The following is a 22,519-nucleotide window of genomic DNA, read 5'->3' as shown; positions in this document are numbered from 1 at the left end:
ACCTGATAAGTCTAGATTATTTATGACCATACTGAAAAGTACTGAGGCACGCCACTGTTTTTTTTCTGAGGTTCGGTTTCCAGTTTTCATTTGAAATGTTCTTCCTAGTTAATTGTTTATTTCTCATTTTAACATTTTTATTAACAGTGCTTCATGACTGACCATATCAAAGGCTTTTTCTAAATTAATACAAGTTTTCAAGGTAAATGTTTTTTTTTCTATGAATGTCTTGTGTATAGTATGTCGATGGTATTAAATCTCTAACCTGTTATGTTCTAACATTGTTAACCTTTTTACTATTGTTTTCGAATGTCTTCTCAATACAGGAAATAATGTTAATAAATCTGTATAAATTTGCATTTGATTTTTTTCCTATTTTATTATATGGATTATTATTACGTTTTTAATGGATATTCACTTCTGACCCATTATGGGTTTAGATATATCAACACTGATTCTAATAATTTGTTTGGGACGTCCTTATAAAATTCATCTTGGCCAAAATTTCATCTTGGCATTCTTTATTACTGTTTTTAATTCCACGTGGGTTATTTCTTTATTCATTTGGTTGTATTTTGTAGATCGAAGTCTTTTATCTCATGACTTACAGTTTCCATAAGGGTTTTTAAAAACTCAGAACTTTCTTCTTACAATTATAAACCTGGCTTTTGCTAATAATCTTGCATATTCTAAATGGTTTTCTTGTGAGTTTTTTTTTCTTCCTTTATTAAATGCTTTAATTTTCTCTTTCATGATGTTAATGGTTAATGGTTAAAATAAATGTGCTAGACATCAAGGTCATATAGCACTATGGTAAAGTATAGTGGCGAAGGGGGTTCGGCATGAGTTCATAATTAGGGTGATTTAGAGGTTGAACAGCACTAGAGGGTATGAAGGCAGTGGAAAGAATAGGGAGAGGTGAGCTGATGGGGTATAGTATAAGGTAAAGGTTGTTAGACTGGGAAGGAGTTGGGCAATGAGATCAAGTGGTAGTTGTCAAATGAAAAAATAGGGGATTCCGAGAGGATGTCCAATATATATATATATATATATATATATATATATATATATATATATATATATATATATATATATTTTTTTTTTTTTTTTTTTTTTTTTTTTTTTTGGGGGGGGGGGGGTCGAGGAAGTGATGATGAGAGAAGAAAAGCAAAGGTAGCAAAGGGTTGCTATAAAGCTCTTTTATGGTGTCATTACATTCTTTATTCCACCACGACTTGTATGGTTTGTCCTTGTAACGACGTGTTTCTCACAGAAAATATTTTAGTGCATCATTTTTATAAATTCAGATTTTTTTTCAAGAGACGTTACGTTTTCTGTTTGTACTGTACTGTATAGTTTTTTTTTTAATGCACATCCATTCTTTCGTTTAGTGTAATTTTTCTCCTTCAATGATTATCTTTGTATGTACTGTCTTTTATTATTATGGGTAGATAACCACTTTGAAGTCCTGATTTTATTTGTAAATGGATTACAGATGGCGATCGGAATATAAGATATATAGTTGATTTTTTTGCAGTTTTGCGGTCAGTTTTAGTTATCTAGTGTATTGAATTTTGTAGTTGTTGGAGGTTCCAGTGTAAGGGAAAGGGAAGTATCAGATTCCATGACAGCATCCTGTTTTACTGAAGCTTCCTCGCTGCTGGTGGTACATATCTTAGGGAAGTGTGCCTGTGCTGCGTTGCTGTCTATATGGCACCCTAAAATCCCCCTCTCAGGTCAATTTCCCGACAGAAATATAAGTTTTAATGAAATTGACATTGGAACTGGACAATCTCTTCTACGATATAGAGTTGGAGTTAACTCTTAGTGCTGTCGCACGGTACAATATAACGAAAAAAGTATAGACAGGAATGGAAACGAAAAAAGGCGAGTAATACATATGCACAAATTATGAGAACACTACATATACACAAAATGTAAGAGTAATACATTTGCACAAAGTATGGCAGGTGATTCGCAGCAACAGCAGATGACTGTTGCGCTGTGGAGGATTCATGAAACACCCTAGGGTGATCACTGGACATACGGGGAGTTTTAAAGTGGGTTCGGAGGGTAGCCACAACAAATCTATGGGCAGTACTACAGAACTCGGCACGCAGGTATACCCTGCAGTTCTGGAAGATCCTCGAGAGATTGAGAGTGAGTGTCAACAATACGTAGGAAGACCGGACGGTGCACTTCACACCTCCGTCCAAGCAGCCGCCCTTCTTGGGCAGGACCCAGATGTCACCCGGCTTTCTCTTTTCGCACAGGAATAAGGACACGTCTCTAGACAGAGGGGGAGAGACACGGCAGACAGGCCAAGCCACACACGGTCCAGCTCCACTACCTCGTCCTCGACCCGGGGACACGGGGTCTCTTGGGGGTCACATTTACCTTCAACAATAAACCATCAAGCTAAGACCCCTTTTATTTAACCGCCCAAGTATATCTCTCGTCTCACTCACAAATGATGACAGCGGTGCTCCCAACCTCAAGTGTCGCTCAGTGAGAGAGAGAGAGAGAGAGAGAGAGAGAGAGAGAGAGAGAGAGAGAGAGAGAGAGAGAGAGAGAGAGAGAGAGAGAGAGAGAGAGAGAGAGAGAGAGAGAGCGCATTGTCATATGCAGATTTTGTGCACGTTCTAGTTATAATAGTATGTAGCAATATGGTGTCGATGCAATATCAGAATAAGGGAATAAGCTGTAGGGTTGACAAAGGGAAGTAAGCGGATGAATAATGAGGAAAGAAAGAAAAAAAGGACACGAAACAATTGATGGGTATTTCCTAGTATCGTGGTCTGTATTTGTGTGTATGGTGTGTGGAATACTTTTCGTTTTGGAAAAAAATATGTAGCCACTCAATTACAAAAGCTATATAAACCAATGTGTAATAACTATTATCTGGATCAACCATATAAGGATACAAAAACAGAGAAATAGATTGCGAGGTCTTTTCTTTATTATACTGAAACAAAAGCGTACTGTAATCATTGTATGTGTGTGTGTGTGTGTGTGTGTGTGTGTGTGTGTGTGTGTGTGTGTGTGTGTGTGTGTGTGTGTGTGTGTGTGTGTGTGTGTGTGCGTGTGCGTGTGCGTGTGCGTGTGCGTGTTGCAGTCATCTGCATATCTCTGTACTTATATGCATGGGCATCGGTCGTGGACACTAAATGTTGTAGGGGTTGGGCATTACCACTGCACATAATGAGAGCACTAAACACCCCGTCAAGGATATAAATATATTGCAGACTTTTTCAAAAATATTATGTTTATAAAATACCTGGCATTTTGTACCTTCTAGCTGCGTCCTCTCCGAAGCAAATCTCATCAGGAGATCGCACCTCCTTCGCGATCGGCGCCCAGCTTGCCCGCTGCATGAAGGCGTCGCCGCACAGTCCACACACTGCAGGGCAGCTTCAGCTCCTTGGTCAGCTTCACGGCCGGGGTCAGTGGCCTTTCGAGAGCACGCTCCACAATGGCCCTGTTCTGCTTATGGCTGGTGACTTGGGGCCGTCCGCAGCGGTGCTTCGTCTTGAGCGACCCCTCTTGCCTCCAGCGCTTTATCCACTTGTGAACGGTGGTTCGGTGCACGCCGAGCTGTCGCGAAATCTCGACTTTGGACTTGCCTGCTTCCCAAAGCCCAATGATCCGGCCGCGGTCACTGACCACGCTGAGCGCACTGGCGCGGCTGTCAGTCATCTCGAAGATCTGTAAAATGAAAATGTCAAAATAATGTAATAGACGGTACAGATTTCTGTGTTTATATATCCAAACACACACACACACACACACACACACACACACACACACACACACACACACACACACACACACACACACACACACACACACACACACACACACACACACACACATGCCTGAAGAAGCCATGGGAGGGAGGGAAAGAGGGAGAGGAAAGGAGGAAGAAAGAGAGAGAGAGAGAGGAAGGGGGAGGCTGAGATAGGAAGGGGAGAGGAGGGAGGAAGAGAGAGAGGGAGGTGAAGAGCAAGGAAGGGATGAGAGACAGAGAGAAGGGGGTATGGTGAGAAAGAATGAGAGGCAGAAGAAAGGAAGCTGGGAGGAAGGTAGGGAGCGGGGGACAGGGAAAGGATGGGAGAGAGAAGGGAGGGAGGTAGAAAGAGGAATGGAGGGACATAGAGAAAGGGAGTGTAAGATGTTCTAATTTGTTACTATAAAACACCAGTACTAGACTAATAGAATTAACGACAAAGTTGTCCGAGCAGCTTAATCATTACTGATTAGGAGTACGACACTGATAAACATGTGAATAGAACTATGAGTAGCGTTAAGCGGTGGTGTGTCGGAAAACCTGCCCAGGGGCCTCGGCTGAATGGCAGAGGATCGCTATCTGCCTGGGTTCTCTGAGTCAGGACACAGGTCAACGCGGGCAAGAGCCACTTGGGTCATCTCGCCTAACGCCAGTTTGGAGCCATACTTAAAAATCGAATGTATATGCTGAGTGCTCACTAAGTGGAAAGAGAGGAAGGAAGAGCGGGAGAATGGGAGAGGGAAAGATAAGAATGGAGGAAGATAGAAGGGGGAAGGGAGAGAGAAGAGAGAGGAAAGGAAGGAGAGGACGTAAGAGAGGGAGAGAGAGAGAGAGACAGGAAAGGAGGGAGGGAGCAGCAGCGTACCTCTATCAAGAAATCATACAATCGGCTAAGATAATATACCCATAACATGCAAGCAACTTCCATGAGACCGAGAAGAAAGTTATTAATAAACGAGTAGGGACACTAGCCTAAGCTCTAGCCCTACACTTACGAACACAAATACTTGGTAAGGACTCACACCGACTTGAACTAGAGGTGAACGAATGACTTCTAATAATTTCCTTCTTTGAATAGTGCTGCACCAGCGCGTTACAAATCGCTACAGCTTTTGTTGATTTAGCCTTTGCACAGCGCTTAAACCAAGCATTCTTTCTTTTTCTAAAGTAATGCTGTAGTATATTACCAAAATTTTGGCTCTGTCCTTTGCCAAACGTTTTATTAATAATTACTTTGGAAAATTTGAATTGCTTTATTTCTGATTTATAAAAGATGTCATATGACCTACTTTTATCGTGGACATTTAGAAGTGCACTCCTCTAACAAATGCAACAAGCATTGACGCCATTCATCCGACTTTTTGCATCAAATTTCGTGTTTTTGAAACAGTGAGTGACACCAGCATACATTTTTTGGTAACGATTATTGGTAAATAGTTGCACTTACCCATAATGCTAGTTTGAAGGCGTTACAATGAACCACATCTCTCAGAATTAGCTTTGATGCTTGTAACCGTTCCGTACGATACATTTCACGAAGTACGCTGCTCTAACAAAAAAGATGATAATTTCCATCTCCTGTAGACGTGACTGAGTTTACCAAAGCATGATCTTTGGCCAAGGATCCGGCATTTGAAACCGATACACACTGCACCAACGTAAACAGTTCACTTGATCTGCAGTTTGAGTGAATCGCTGAAGAAAAAGAAGAAGAAAAAAAAAAAGAAAGAAAAAAAAAAAAATGCACAGAGAATCGAACGGAAACATTTTGAATTCTGCAATTTTTTGGTGAATTTCTAATAAAGAACACACACCATCAATGATGTTTTTGTAACGGAATAAAATGCCCGGTAGCATAGGAGTACGTGGAAAAAAAATATTACTAGGTCTCCCACCTTGAATATCTGACGAAATGTAGACACTGATACCTACAAAACAGCAAAAAATAAAGAAATCTGAAAAAAATGAGCAGAGCACTCTACAGGGTTTTAAGCTTCACTAAATATTCCTAAGAAGACTGGATATTTCCCTTTCTGACACATTTTAGTAACATTCCACATATATGAAAAGGCTTTACTGACTGGTCTAACACATTTGGTAATATTAGTTATGTAAGCAAAATCGAAAAGAATAAATATCACTCACATATAGATCCATACTCGTCCCGCCTGCGGCCCGGCAGGCGCCAATCCACCATGAAGCTTGTGGGGCAAAGCCCTCGGGAACCCCACAGGCGGATGGGCGGTCCCACAGCCTGCCGACCCCCTTTATTTGGGGCAGCGTCGGCGGGGCGTCAGAGGTGGCGTGCACCCGGAGTGACCACCCGAGACTTAACCTCTGGCGTGCTTTCCGGGTAGGTGCTTGGAACATCCAGTCCTTGCGGCAGGATGAGCGGTTACCTCTGCTATCGCGGGAATTGAGGCGACTGGGAGTTGAGGTGGCTGCCCTCTCAGAGGTGAGAAGACCTGGTAGCAGCACGATCAGTGTGGGTGGGTACACCTATTACTGGTCGGGCCGCAGCGATGGTCACCACCTCCAGGGTGTAGCCATAGCCATCTCCAGCCGACTTCAGCCCTCGGTAGCTGAGGTGACACCGCTTGATGAGCGTACTATGGCAATGAGACTGAAGCATACTTTTGGCTTCATGTCTCTTATTGCTGTATACGCCCCTACCGATGTATGTAAAATTGATGTGAAAGGGGCGCTCTACGCCAAATTCGCATCTGTGGCAGACAATTGCCCCCGGCGAGATATTCGCATTGTTCTGGGCGACTTCAATGCGGTATCCGGCTGTGACCGAGCTGGCTATGAGATGTCTGTCGGCCCCAATGGCTCGAGAGCTGATCCCAGCAGCGAGAATAGCCTCCTTCTTCGGGACTTTGCTAGGTCCCAGAAAATGAGGATCTCTGGCTCCTGGTACCAGCGCTCCAACCCGCATCACTGGACATGGTACAGCGATACGGGTTCAGTGGCCAAGGAGATCGACCACATTCTTGTTAGCACGTGATGGAGGATCCTCCAGAACTGCAGGGTTTACCGGAGTGCCGAGTTCTGTGGCACTGACCATAGGCTGGTTGTGGCCACCCTGCTGCTCCACTTCAAAACTCCCCATCCCTCCAGTGGCCACCCTAAGGTGTTTTACCTGGACAGACTAAGGGAGGAGGAGTGTGCCCGTGGGTTCACCATGGCAGTCTCTGACCGATTCACAGAACTCGACAACCTGATGGACCCAGTTCCTCTGGAGACAGAGGCCACTGAAGCATGTCGCAAGGCTCGTCTGAATGGTAATCAAGTCTTGCGTCGCTCCATGGTGCAAAGGGCTCGGACATTGCTGAGAAGGGACAAGGAACAGTTCATCAGGAATCTTGCTGAGGCGGTTGAAGGCCATTTCTTGGTAAATGACCTTCGCCCTGTCTACCAAGCCCTGAGAAAGCTGAACCCTAAGCCCTCCTCACAGATGACTGCAATCCGATCAGCAGATGGACGGATCATCTCAGATCATGTTGGGGTGCGTGCACGTTGGGCTGAGTATTTTGAGCAGTTGTATCTGGTGGACCCTCCAACAGTTAGCTTGGAAGCAAGCGATGTCACAGTGCCTGTGCCGGACCCACCCATCAGCGAGGAACCTCCTACCCTAACAGAGGTTGGGATAGCGATTTCCAAGCTGAAGAGTGGGAAAGCAGCAGGCATATATGATATCCCTGCTGAACTGCTAAAGGTGAACCTATGGCTCGGGATCTGCATACAGCCCTGACTGCCATCTGGCAGTCTGGTACCATTCCCCTGACCTGCTGAGGGGCGTGGTCATCCCTCTCTGGAAGGGGAAAAGGGATCGTTGGGATTGTAGTAACTACCGTGGTATTACACTGCTTAGCATACCAGGCAAGGTTCTCGCCCACATTCTTCTGAAACGGATCCACAACCACCTACTGAGGCATCAGAGACTGGAGCAGTCTGGACTTACTTCTGGCAAGTCCACGATAGACCGTATACTAGCGTTTCGAGTAATTGTGGAACGCCGTCGTGAGTTTGGCCATGGGTTGCTTGCAACCTACACCTCAAAAAGGCTTTTGACTCGGTGCATCGGGAATCACTATGGGAGATCCTGAGACTCAGGGGAATTCCGACACAGATTATTGAGCTAATAGCAAGCCTTTATACTGGTACTGAAAGTGCTGTAAAGTGTGGTGGGGGTCTGTCAAACTTCTTCCCTGTTAATGTAGGGGTGAGGCAAGGCTGTGTCCTTGCAACAACACTTTTCAACACCTATATGGACTGCATAATGGGCAGAGCTACTAGCCAAAGTCAGTGTGGAGCAACACTAGGCAATATCAAGGTCTCAGACCTTGACTTTGCCAACGATGTTGCTATCCTATGTGAGTCCTTGGAGTCACTGGTGGCCGCTCTTGATGCATTTAGCAAATAGGCGAAGCCTCTAGGCCTAGAGATCTCCTGGACCAAGACCAAGATTCAGGACTTTGGGGGGCCAGTTAGGGGAACCTGTTCAGTTGATCCATGCTTGCAGCGAGGACGTTGAAGTTACAGAGAGTTTTACATACCTTGGTAGCATAGTCCATATCTCTGGGCTGTCAGACCAAGAAGTCAATAGATGGATCTGGTCTGGCAACAGGAGCCATGAACTCGATCAACAAGAGCTTTTGGAGATGTCGGTACCTATGCAGATGGACCAAGCTGCGTGTCTTTAAGGCCTTGATAATGCCAGTTTTGCTCTATGGAAGCGAAATCTGGACGCTATCCAGTGTCTTGGAGTCTCGTCTTGATGCCTTTTGTAACATGGGGTACAGTTGGCAGGACCATGTGTCCAACCGGCGGTTACACTGTGAGACTGGCATGGGACCTGTTACTTGCATAATCCGAGATCGCCAACTCAGGGTATATGGGCACCTAGCTCATCTCCCTGTGGGCAACCCTCCCCATCAGGTTGTCTCTCTGCGAGACAACCTTGGGTGAAGGAGGCCTGTAGGATGACCCAGGAGGTCATGGCTTGGGCAGCTCAATGAGACCTGTTGCGAGGAATAAGAGATGGGCCGTGGGTCTGGCTGGAGACTCGCCTCGAGGGATCCTCGTAGCTGGAAGCGAAGGGTGGATGCGGCCATGCGCCCCTGTCGGTGTTAGCCCCTTGATGATGATGATGATGTTCATTCCAGAGGAACATGTGTTTGGTTGGCATAATAATAGTCATAAAAATAATAATTACAATATTCATAATCATGACCATGATAATAATGATAATAACAATATTCATAATTGTGACCATGATAATAATAACTATAACAATCATAATAATATCAATAATCATCATCATCATCATAATAATAATAAAAAAAAATAATAATGACAACAACAATAATCATAGCAATAACAACAATAATTATAATAATAATAACAACAACAACAATAATAATATTAACAATAATTATATTGTTAATAATAAAGTAATAATGATAATAATGATACAGTTATCAACATATTCTATCTAGTCATTGCCATTCAGTTCTCCCCCTGGGTTTATACCTTCCTTTCCCTTCCTCTACTCTGTCTTGTTGCCTCCCTATCCCTCCCCCTTACCATCTTTATTATATTTTCAGCACAATAAACTCTGCATCATCTATGGACATGCAGAAGCATAGTCCAAACTATGACTGGTGGTAGATTTGCAAATGAAGAGGAAACTATCTCAATCCTGGTAAATACATTGTAGGTTGCTTCTAGCTAACAGGCAACTCTTCATGAGAAGAGGAGCAAACTAGGTGGAAGAAGTATTTACTCTCTCCAATTACTCTGTAACTGGGACAGTGCTGATAGAATTCCTTGTGAGGTAGACTGATAGGGACTATCTCTGAATTTTGTAATGCCAAAACCCAAATTATCCTACCAAACTCTTCCCCTATCTTATGTACAGAAACCTGTCAGCCTGAAGCAACCTAGGGCACATGTAACATGGCTGAAGTAGTGTTTGTAACAGTATGTACTTACAGTACTATAAAATTGATCATCATCCTTGCCATCTAATTCTTCTTTAACTTGCAGTAGCCTGTTATCATCATTATATTCATCAATATCTTTCCAGTTGTCTAATGGTTCTGTAAATACAAAATTAATATACATTAATACTACAGAAATCCTCACTAAATTTTTTCACAGAAAATTATGATGAGAACAATAAAATATGTGTAGTTCTTCGTAATAAAATAAATAAACTATGGATATTTAGTACATAGGCATCTCATATAAATCATCTGCTTTATTTGGCATAACTGTCTAGCTTCCAGTTATTGCTACAGAAACTTACCAACTTTAACTGATTCACCATGTGCATCCCTCTCCTGCAAGACAATACAGTTGCCTTTAATGTCTGACAATGTAACAGAAGAACTGACTTATAGGTTCTCAGGAATGAACAAATGAACTGTACATAGTTCTTTTTAAGTTTCATATCCTGGCCTAACATTATTAAAGATTAGCAAAATAAGATCCACAAAATTAACCCCTAAACAAAATCATATTTAACTGGTATGGTATAGCTTGTTTTCATTCAAGGAGCCTATATAGAGTTGAGATGCAGATTAATCTCAGACAGAAAATATTGTCATAATTTTAATTTCATTTTTTAACAACTCTAATTAATTTTGTGCACTCCAAAACTGCCACGTATCCTCCTGGTAGCAAGATGGCTGGGTTCATCACAGGTTTATTTATATCACTTTCCTGTCAATTACAGGAGACTAGAGGGCTGGCACTTAACCTCATTCAAATTACATAATATATCAAATATATGTCAATATATTTTCTAGTATCTACCTATCTATCTACTAATATCTATGCCTGTTTGTATGGTTTAATGTTCATGTTTTCTAAATGTACAGCAATTGATTTTTTGAAATTTGTGATATCTATGATGTTCACAACATTCATAAAATATTCTATATCACTGGCTTGTCATATGGCTTCCCCCCTCCTCCCCCTTAGTTTAGGAGGATTTAAACTGATGACTATCCTTCTGTTCATACCTCCTTCCTTCCAAGGTGAAAAGTATGAATTGAAAAACTGAAAAACTATAAGGATAGCACTCTTGAGACAGTACTTGAATTGTACAGTGGACTAATGTCAATGTTTAATTTAAATGTTTTTTGCACAGCCTGACATACACTCCTGTCATTTAAAAACTATGTGGTAATAAACTAATTTCTGGATATGTCAAGGTATTTGCATCTTAGTAACAATGGAAAACATGATCTCACATGACCAAAAAGGAAATGGGCCAACTGTATTAACTTATGCCTTTTCATAACTATGAGAAATCACCAGAGTCAGTCAAAGCCAGAATACACAGTTTGTTTTGTGTACCTGGAAACCTGGTGTTGCATTAGCTTTGATCTTCTACACTTGTGCCACAACTGAAATTTCAAATGATCTACTGGGACTTCCAATGAAGAGAAGGACATATACAAAGGTTTTCCTGCACTGAACCGTTTACTTTTTTGTTCAAAACATTTGTGTATGTGGCATATCCCCATTTTCATTCATGTCTGTCTGACTGGTACTTTAAAAATCAGGCAGCTGAGGGGACAGGCAAGCCTAACTTTGGCAGTTCTTAGAAATTAGTGGTAATACTAAATTGGTGTACTTTGTATACCATGGTATTTTTTACAAATACTATCTACTTGTACTATATTTCTTCAAACTAAGGGTATTCTACAAGGTTTAAAGTAACAGGTGAAGACAGTATACTTCAATGAAATATTCCTGTGCAAGAAGACTGGATGTAACCCTTTCAATCCTATCTGTGGTATTTTATATATGGAAAGGACTCTCTCTCTCTAGTCAAAAATATTTTATGAAATCAATGAAAGGAATGAAATTACAAAAATTATCCACATATAATACTTACTTGGCTACACAACAAATCATTATGCAGATCACCTGATTCTTCCTGAGTGTCACAATCACCAATATCTCTCCAGTCATCCAAAGGCTCTGTAAACAGTGAAAGAGTTTTCAATTTAATAAAAAAAAAAAATAATGATGGTAATGATAGATCAATATTCCTCATTAACAATAAATAAACAGAACACATGATGCAATCTAGTAAGCAGACCTCTCATCTTTGCCAAGAGCCTTTAGCTTTGATATATTACAGCTGAGACTTACCATCCTTAACTTCAATGAACTCAGTAGCAATTTCACCATCTAATTTATCCGGAACATCACTATCCTGAAGGACAGGAAAGGTGGTTGTAATGTAACAGAAAACATGAAAGTCAATTCTGAGAGATTCATAAGACTGTGTTTTGTCTTTCACATTCATGATTGTGATCAAATGTATGTTTAATAAATGGATTCAAATAAACCCGACATTCATGTAATAACTAATAATGACCAAAGGCAAAGGAATTTAAAATAAAGCCATATGCTATTGAGTCTTGGTGTGAATACTATCATTTCAACTACACCAACTGATTTGGGCCCCCAAGCTGACTAGGGTTGGGGAAAAAATATAGAGCCTTTTTAATGATATAAAAAATAAAATATATCTTTAAAAGTACAATTTGTTCATTTTGTTTAACTTTCATTGTTTTATATCATATTTCCTTATTCACAATGAACAAGCTATTATTTGCTTATTATGTTAATAGCCACTATAATCTATATTATATATACATATATATATATATATTATATATATATATATATATATATATATATATATATATATATATATATAATATATATCTATAATGTGCATATATATAGTTGTAATATATAATAGATGAAATGATACTAAAATATATAAGTTCGTAATAGATACTACTACACTATATCATATCCATAGATAATCAATGATATAACTATCAATTAAGTATATCTGTGATATAGGCTCAATATATATATATATACGTTAATAAAGAATATATATATATATATAATATATATATATATATATATATATATATATATATATATATATATATATATATATATATATATATATATATACACACACATATATTTCTTATTTATCAATTTTACTTGAAAATTTTACAGCTTGCCGGATATTTTATCAAACCATTATCTATCAATGATAATGTTTTCACTAGTACTCAACTTAATTGCTGCTAAGATAGAAAGGAAAGAAGAAAAGAAAGAAAGAAAGAAAAAGAAGGAAAAAAAGAAAAGAAAGGAAAATGAAAAAAAAGAGTAACATGACCTCATGCTTACCTACTTCCCAGTGAAACTGCCTCCCATTTAATTTATCCCAAAATTACATTCCCCAGTCTTGGTGCATTTTGGCTGGCTTCAAGGCACTTTTAATGATGTTCTAACTGCACAGTAATATTAAAGGAATTTCTAACATATAGGTACTCAGTACCTGTTATAAAAAGAAGCAAAATCTGGGTACTCTGGGTCTATCTAGCTTCCAAGACAGATGGCCTAAGCCTGGGCAAAAGCAAGTGTCCTCTACAGAACTAGATAAGGGTAATTGAACGCTGGAATTAATTAAAATAATTGTGGAAAAAAAGAGATCAAAGGGACCGATATATATCAATATGAAATATACAACAAATTAGCTATTATATTTACATAAACATAACACAGCAATAACAAAATATAGCTTATAATATTAAGACTATGATTTTATATATCCTATGAAAAAAAGCTATCTCATTTTATCACCCAGTATATTTCATATAGAAGAACTTATAGACAGCAAGAAATATATGGTTGACATAATATTTTGGTTAATGTCAGAAAGCAGTATGAAACACTGATGCTTTCTTCTTCTTATATATTATCATATACTGGAGAAGTTTAAAACTTAAAAACATTTCAAATACCAGGAACAAATTGCACTTGTTGTGACTTTATCTCTAAATCTGTATTATTTGAAAGATTTTCAAACCGTAATTATCAATACAAAATACAACTAAATACCATGAAATCACTTAAAAATAAAGTTTATTATAATCATTCTTTCATCTCTCTGAATATTATTGCTCAAAATCATTTCATTAAAGTTGTTTGATTTTATTCATCCATCTATCCACTCATACAAGGTAGTTTGAAAAAGGTAGCTCACACTAGTTGCAACGGATGAGCTAAGCCCAGCCTCTCTGCCATTGTTATTGCAATTTTTTTTTTCTTGGTTTCATTTTCATAAATTTTTCTACCACTGATTACTGAACCCTTTAGAAAGAAACTACACTGAAAAAAAATTACCATAAAATATCACATGGAGTGACTGGGTCAGATAAAGGGGCAGAACTAATGACATCATTGCATTTAGCCAATGAAAGTGCTTTGCGCGATTTGGATATAGCTACATACAAAATTGTCTATATAATCTATTCAATATTGTTATAATTACCACAAGTATAACAAACATTCCACTCCTTTCTATATGATAATGAAGATTTCTTTACCATTAACAGTCATCTGAATACTCTAAGGAAAGAGTCAATTTTATTTTGAGGTTCAACAGGCTAAATGGACGTGGAGCTACATGGTTATATGTACCTTGCATTCGTATATCTATATCCCTCCTTTCCTCCCCCTAGCGAGGGGGGTGACTCATCCACCCTATCCACCTATCCTTCCCTTCCTCCATTTACCTACCTATCCATCTATGCAAATCCCCCTCTTTAATTTCTTCCCTATCAATTGTAGTGTGAATATTGTTATTTCACCCATTTTGACTGACTGTGTCTGGGCAAACTACTGGTTGCCAGAGTGGGTAACTCGTCCATTCATCCATTCACCCATCTGTCACCAAACAGCACCATTTCACTAATTAGTACATCAATCATCAACTATGTTTGCCTTGGCATACTTCATTTTATAGAGTATCTAATTTCCTTACTTGGTGTTGAGATGTGTTTGGCTTAATGACAATCCCTTCGGGAGTTGAAGAGTCTGCTGAACAGAACAATCTGGATGCATCTGAAAATTATTTTCAGGTAAGTGAATGTGTCATCAAACATATGCCATTCTAAATGCTTATTATATATATATATATATATATATATATATATATATTATATATATATATATATATATATATATATATATATATATATATATATATATATATATATATATATATATATATATAATATATATATATATATCACATATATGATGTTTATATATATATATTAATATATATATATATATTATATATATATATATTATAATATATATATATATATATATATATATATATATATAATATCACGCATATATATGTGTGTGTGTATGTATGTATATATATATATATATATATATATATATATATATATATATATATATATATATATATATATATATATATATGTATATATGTATATATATATATATATATATATATTATATATATATATAAATATATATATATATATATATATATAATATATATATATATATATATATATATATATATATATACATATACATATACACATTATATATTATATATATACACATTAAAAAGAATTTTCTCATTGGAAAAAAAAAAGTATCCATTAAGTTTCAACTGTTCTTCACTTACACGGCAAATAATGTAAGGAAATGACAGAGCAAAGGAATATAAGAGATTTATCTTTTATGTACTTCCGTTGCAAATGAAAATTTCAGAGAGAGACCCCAAGTATTCTGTAATTAGCCTTTCAATATCCTTTCCTTTAATAAACAAAATACTGGTACAATTTTTCTTTTCTTCCTTAGCTCTTCCAGGTGTTGCTTCCTCATTTTCTCTGATCTTCTTCTAACATTATGTATAATGAATGTCTGAATGGAAAAAGTGAGGTCAATCCAATAAATAATGCATCGGGAGCCAGAATCAGGACAAAATACAGGAGTACAGATGCGTGTACTCAATCAGTGGCAACTGAGGTTGTGTGCGACTGCAAACAACGATGAAGTGGAATTCAAGAGGAAATTCTCCTTTTGCCAAGTGCATACAAGGTTCCAACCTACCATGTCCCTTCTAGCGGGTTAGGGCCTTTAACTCTGTCCATTTAATCCTATGCCACTCATTAAAACTGAACGCTACTTTGAAAATTTTTTCTGATGGTATACGAACATTTTGGTCCTAGTTTTGTAAAATGCTATATTTTGACCATTCTACTGCATATCCCTAAATGCATTTTTTCATGGTGTGTAGAAATTAAGCCTGATATATAAGAAAAACAGAATTTGTCTAAATAAAAACTTTAAAATTAGAAGAAAAAATACAGACAGGAACAACTGCAGTTCTGAAAGATAAAGCTATGGATAATTGAGAAATTCAGAATATAGTAATAAAGTAATGATAACCATGCATTAACAACTATCTTTACACTTACTTTCATGGCTATTTGCTACTTCCTTCGGTATATCTGATGAGATGCTGGTAACTTCCAATGGGTCATTACTACCACCACCATCAAAATATTCCCAGTCATCTAATGACTCTGGAAATGGAAAGGACACATTAATAATATAAACTCATAGCGTGCACAACGCGCGCGCGTGCGTGCGTGTGTGCGTGCGTGTGTGTGTGTGTGTGTCTATAAGGTATATATTGTGTATGATTGTGCATGAGTGTGTGTAGGTGTATATGAATGTGCATGTGTGTGTGTGTGTGTAACATTAATTAAAGAAAAAAAAAAAAACTCCTTTTAACCATATTGTTATAGTTCTATATAGTAAAACAAGTGCAATGAAGACCTACCTGCTGCCATACTGTCTCTGGAAGATCCTTTTTCTGAATCAGTACTGGGTATAAATATGTGCAGGTGGCCATCAGACTCTTCAACACACTCTGGAAATTTTTGAATCATTTTTGACTGAGCATAATTTGTTACACTATTTTTACACATTGCCAAGTAAAGTAATAACTTCATTGAAGAAAGTATACATTTTTTATATCTATAAAGTCATCTATATATGGCACTATTTTGTATTTTCCAATTGCTAGTGGAATTTACCTGTTACAATTGCATATATTTTTGAAGAAGCATCTGGGATGTCTATCTTAGGAGAAGGGACTGCCACAGTTGATTCTACTGACAAAGTCCCATCTTGTGAGACTTTTTCCTGAACTGAAAATGATAAAATTACTCAACTATAGAAATAATTCAACACTAAATCTCCAGCATCAATAAACAAAAGAGTGAGTTCTTGTAAACTAAATACCATTTTATACATTCATGGCATAAAGTTGTAGACATCTTTACTTCAGTCCCTGTTCCCCTTTCAATTTAGATGAGATGAAATACTGTCCACTTGGAAGGTATCACTTGCCATTCACTAATGTTCATTTCAGTGTGAAGAGAAAACAACTATTGTTGTTATTATAATGTTATTCAATTTTCCATTATTATGTTATAAGGATTGTCATATTTTGTACAGTATCAGTGATTTATGTTATTCCCGCCATGTTCGAAATCCATTAGTAGTTACAAAAAAATCCATAAAGCATATTTTTTAGTTCATGAGCACCCTGTCACAAATTTAAAGGAATATTACATACAGACAGCTATTGAATCATTTTCTTGAAAACTGCAACTGAAATTGTCAAGATGACAAGGCCATAACTTTTGTTTTGTTGTTTATAAATCCTGTGGTAATATTCTCACAAATGATTTATCAGTATATATATATATATATATATATATATATATAATATATATATATATATATATATATATATATATATATATATATATCTCAAACCTTGGCTCCCTGCATGGGTAAAAAGTGCAAGGAGCCAAATAGGACTATACAGCAAAATCTGCTGGCATGTGATGACACTAGAAAATTTGTATAAAAAAGTGAAGTGATAAATCCAATATTTTGTTAACTTGCAATAAAAGTAACTTCAATTGACTTCCATTATCATATGATTATAAAGAGACAATAATCTCTCTCATACCCATATCACATACATCTGATAAAGTGAGGTAGCAAACAAAATGAGAATATATCACCTGATGATTAACAGTGGTAATGAAAGACATTATGAAACACTTAAAACAGTGTTGTTAAGAGGACTGTTACTACTAAATCTCTGACTTCAATTCTGCTCTCTACTACCTTTCTTGGAGCCAAACTTTCAGTGATCTTTCATACATATATGATGACAGATCTTCCTCTGTCTTATTACAGTTTTTTTCCTAGTAATCAAGATTTATCATGCTGTCTACTTCTCAGATGAAAATTCTTTTAACCTATTCTTGTGATATCACTTATTTTGTATAAATTAGATTCCATAATTGACACCAATATTCCAACCTTGGAATCACTAGTTCTTTACACAGTAACAGTAGATGTTTTGGATCTCTCAAAAGTCATCTTCCAACTATTTGTAATTTTTCCACCGATGACTACCAGGTCACTGTGATGAATGAAGCTCATGTCATTACTCACAAATAAGCCGAACTACTTATCACAACTACTGTCTTTTCATCTATACTCCTTCAACAAAATATAATGTTGGTTTTGGATTTTCAGATGGACTATTCCCTATGACCCTGAAGTTTGTCCACTACACCTTTTAATTCTCATCGCTTTCCAGTCAATGAAGAGAAAGTTCAAATCACTTTGCATCGTAATACTTTCGTGTTTTACTGTAGTTTTGATATAATTACCAATATCTATAGCTCTACTCTAAAAGTTTCTGCCAAGGTAGATGGTCTATATATGGCAGCATTCAAATCCTTTTGTCTCTCTAATATCACCAAGAGTGATATTATTTGAGTATTCTATTACAGGATCTGTTTGTGCAGCTAAATCTTTTTGGATATGAAGAGCTACTCCTCCTCTAGTGTCACTTCTTCCTTTCCATTTTGTTTGTGTTTTCATTGTTGTCCTCTATAAAGCTTACTTTTGTCTGATTTACATTATCTATTTTTTTGAACAACCATTTTAGCAGGCAGCTAAGAGAAAGCAGGCTGAGAGTTTCATTTGATTTCCTTATTTGGGATAGAAAATAAAGCTGCTGTTTTTTAATCATATCTTATTGTCATCATCAATGTACATATTATTTTCAAATTTTCAGTACTGTTCAGAAGAATGACTTTCTAATCAAATAGTTACCTCCTACAAAGGCAATTTAATTGGCCATTCTCTGAACAGACACTCTGGAATGCCACTAATTGTAGAGTGGTTAATAAAGTTATTAAATTTCTAAGGAATAATATCAATATATGTGTATAAGTGGATGTACTCTGGAAATCATTAAAAGCATTTGGTAAAAAAAAAAAAAAAAAAAAAAAAAAAAAAAAAAAAAAATATATATATATATATATATATATATATATATATATATATATATATAATACATATATATGATATATATATATAATATATATAAAATAATAATAATAATAATAATAATAATAAAACCTATTTTTTTCTTTTATCCACCTCTGTTAAACATTTACTAGGAAGGATAATTCAAGTTTTCAATCTACCATCCAAAAAATTGTCTTTTTTTATTCAAAACATACCAGGTATGGTTGGAACAGCCAAGTGTTTCAGGCGTGGTGATATGGGACTCATGTACATTTCAGGCTCGAAGTGTCTTGAACAAACCTTGTATGTATTATTGAGTTCCTTGCAGGTTTTCTTATACAAATCTGGTCTATTGACAAATTTCAGCCATGTTTCGGATCTGTAAAAAATAAATAAATAAATAAAAATAAAAGACTTTGTAATCTACAGTTAAAATAGGATTGCATTTAGGTTTTCAATACACTTCTTTCTCACACAGGCATTACGTTGTTTAGCATACTAATTTTACCCATCCTGTTTAGTGGGTGTAAAAGAAATATTGTTTCTAGCTAGCAAGGGGGTTCATAATTCTACCATATCTAAATCTATTTCAAGGTCAAGTTATCTGCTTCATCACTCTAAACATCTGTTTTTCCCTTGTATGAAATTGAAACTATAGTAATGCCACCACCACATAGAAGGGACTCCCTAGTCCTCAACTAGGCCTGCACTTGAACCTAAATCCTCAATCACTATAGTAATTAGTAAAAAAAAAAAAAAAAAAAAAAGCCATGCACAAACTAGATTTACTGAAAAGTGATATATATTACAAATTCAAGGTCACTGGAACATTTTTGTTTTTGCAATATTTTTTTCTTTTTCAGAAATTTTGGTAATTCTTTACAATGTGGATGCACTAGTCAAAGACTAAGTTCATAACTCTACATCACAAAATTTAATCTAAATTGCCGTGGCTAAGTATGCCCTTTAGGCACTGCCTGATGTTGATGGGGGGTTCTGCCCCCTAATAGCTCCGACAAACTTGGTCTTCACTTGGTATGCTGAAAGAGCTGAAACTTGGGAGCACCAAGTGGACTTGGGCTGTAAGTAGTCCAATTTCCAAATTTAATGTATTAATTCTTTTCCATATATATTTCCATTGAGACCAAAGTCATTGTGATCATTTATACAAAGTTATTCAGGAAAATTACCAAAATGAGGATCCACAGAATATCTATGGTAAAACAAACACAAAGATAAAGTAAACATTCTGCCATTATTTTTTGTGTGCCACTGATGCACTGGTTTCTAAAATAATTGTTATTTCAATATATTATATATAATACACACACACACACACACACACACACACACACACACACACACACACACACACACACACACACACACTCACACACACACACTCACTCACTCACACACTCACACACACACACACACACACACACACACACACACCCACACACACACACACACACACACACACACACACACACACACACACACACACACAACACACACACACACACACACACACACACACACACACACATATATATATATATATATATATATATATATATATATATATATATATATTATATATATATATATATATTTATATATTTTTTTTCAAGGTTAATCACGTTTATTTAGAGTGTCTCCCTTTCATCCAGTATTTTTATAGGGCGCTAGATTAATGGATAAACAGTCATGTATATACCAAAAGTACGATGGTGACAGTGGTGTGTAACAGCAATAAGGACGTTTTAATTAGTGCCACTGTTTGTTCCTTACACTTCGCTGTTTGACGGGAAACGGTGAAAATGAAGGTTCGAGTCCAGATGTTTCCTTGATCGGCAAAAAGGAAGACAGCAAAGATTACCTCCACTTGTTTTTCTTGATGCCATGACAACTGATTCTAGGAAGCCTCCAAGCGCGCCTCAAGCTGGAGCTTTCGCTTTTAATGCTGATATGACAAATTTTGATAAAGGTGCTACTCATATAACACCAGAATGATATTTGAAACATTTTAAGATTTACAGAAAATTAGCTAGTTGGTGTATATTATTCTAGACTTATTTCGCGGCGATGCGGGAGGTTTCGAATACATGACAATAACAAAGCCTCTGATTGGTTGGGCGCTACCGTGACGTCATGAACGTTCTAACCAATAATAAAAGTCACGTGGCGACCCGAAAACATGGACCAAAATTATATATATTTTTTTATCTATGCTTTTTTTTTTTTGGGGGGGGGGGGGAAGTCTCACCCTCATGGGCCTCGCGAATTTCTTCCTTTTTTTTGGCTCAAGTAAATTACCTACAGTATAGCCCGGAGTGATGGAATGACGAAACGTTTTTTTTTTTAATGATGATGTAAATATTTAAGTTAACCCTCAAATATTTTTTCATTGTCTAGCATATACTCTTTCAAAGAAAATGTAGTCAGTAGCACGCAGAGAGTGAGTTTGAACATATGTTGTATTGCTGCTCACGCTCATATTATTATAATAACAAACGGAGACACACACAGAAAACATCTTAGATAACGATGGGAAGGAAGAGTAAGAAGCGTGCGTTGCAGGGAGTACAGGGAGCAGTATCTAGAGCGGCCAAAAGAAGAACTGCAGGTGATAATGTGCCCAAGTCAAGTGCCTTTGGTAAGGTCCTGTGTGGTTTAGTATGCCAAATATCTTTTGGAGGAAAGCTTAACAGTGCATGTAAGCGATGTGTTGATTAAGTTCAAGACATTTTTATTCATGATATCATCGGAGACACGGGATTAATAAGTTTCTAGAGATGATTTGTACATTTTTTGGTTCCGCGTTTGGCACTCTAGCAAAGATAAACAAACCACAGTGTCAGGTCTTCCAGGTAAGCTAGGGGTCTTGTTCATGGAAGTTAGTTCTTATACACTATAGGGATCTTGTTCACTGCTATGTAAACTTTGGTTACTTTTTGGGGGCATAGTTTTGGTAAGGGTTAAGATTCACACAGCCATTCACCCTGGCAATTATTATACTTTATTCCATTTACTCGCTGTGTTTTGCATGTGACTGTTGTTTTCCATTGCAAATGACTGGTTCAGGAAAGAAGTGAAAGTACAGGTAAATGTATATGAAATGAAAGCAACCCACTGAGTCCCAATAACTCCAGCCTACATTTCTCTTGGGAATCCATTGCCTTATGAAGCAAAATCTTGTCCCACCTGGAGGCATTGCTCCCAAACCCCTTCCTGGTCACTGTATTTCCCTGCTGACAGCTCTGCCTCTGGATGCATGCTCAGTCATCATGGACTTGGTTTTCAGACAGCATTTGTCATGACCTATTTACTTCTGATGTTTTTCTCTGGATGTATAGATTATTTCATTTATGAATGAGTATAGTTTTTGACCCCTCTCTTTATGACATTGTCATTATATGTTTCTTATTGTAGTGT

At 37.1% G+C, this 22,519-nt stretch overlaps 2 protein-coding genes across 3 annotated transcripts in view; one reads left to right on the top strand and one right to left on the bottom strand.

Annotated features, from left to right (window-relative positions):
* Positions 1–2,949: 2,949 nt before the first annotated feature.
* Positions 2,950–21,174, bottom strand: LOC119589926. Its single transcript, XM_037938585.1, has 11 exons — positions 20,876–21,174; positions 19,297–19,460; positions 16,774–16,887; positions 16,518–16,607; positions 16,150–16,257; positions 14,667–14,746; positions 11,960–12,023; positions 11,700–11,785; positions 10,101–10,134; positions 9,785–9,891; positions 2,950–3,705 (listed from the first exon to the last, which is right to left on the bottom strand). The coding sequence occupies exons 1-11, from the start codon at positions 20,986–20,988 to the stop codon at positions 3,325–3,327; spliced, it is 1,341 nt and encodes a 446-aa protein (XP_037794513.1). The 5' UTR covers positions 20,989–21,174; the 3' UTR covers positions 2,950–3,324.
* LOC119589928 overlaps positions 21,171–22,519 on the top strand; it is a 34,837-nt gene continuing 33,488 nt past the window's right edge. For both annotated transcript variants that reach the window (XM_037938587.1, XM_037938586.1), the window contains exon 1: positions 21,171–21,740. In XM_037938587.1, the coding sequence (XP_037794515.1) occupies positions 21,632–21,740 (109 nt within the window). In that variant the 5' untranslated portion in view covers positions 21,171–21,631. The remainder of the gene's footprint in view (positions 21,741–22,519) is intronic.

This window comes from Penaeus monodon, chromosome 26 (assembly GCF_015228065.2).
Source record: "Penaeus monodon isolate SGIC_2016 chromosome 26, NSTDA_Pmon_1, whole genome shotgun sequence".
Classification (NCBI taxonomy): Eukaryota; Metazoa; Arthropoda; class Malacostraca; order Decapoda; family Penaeidae; genus Penaeus; species Penaeus monodon.
The sequence above is the reverse complement of the archived record's forward strand: the minus strand, read 5'-3'. Positions and strand labels throughout refer to the sequence as shown.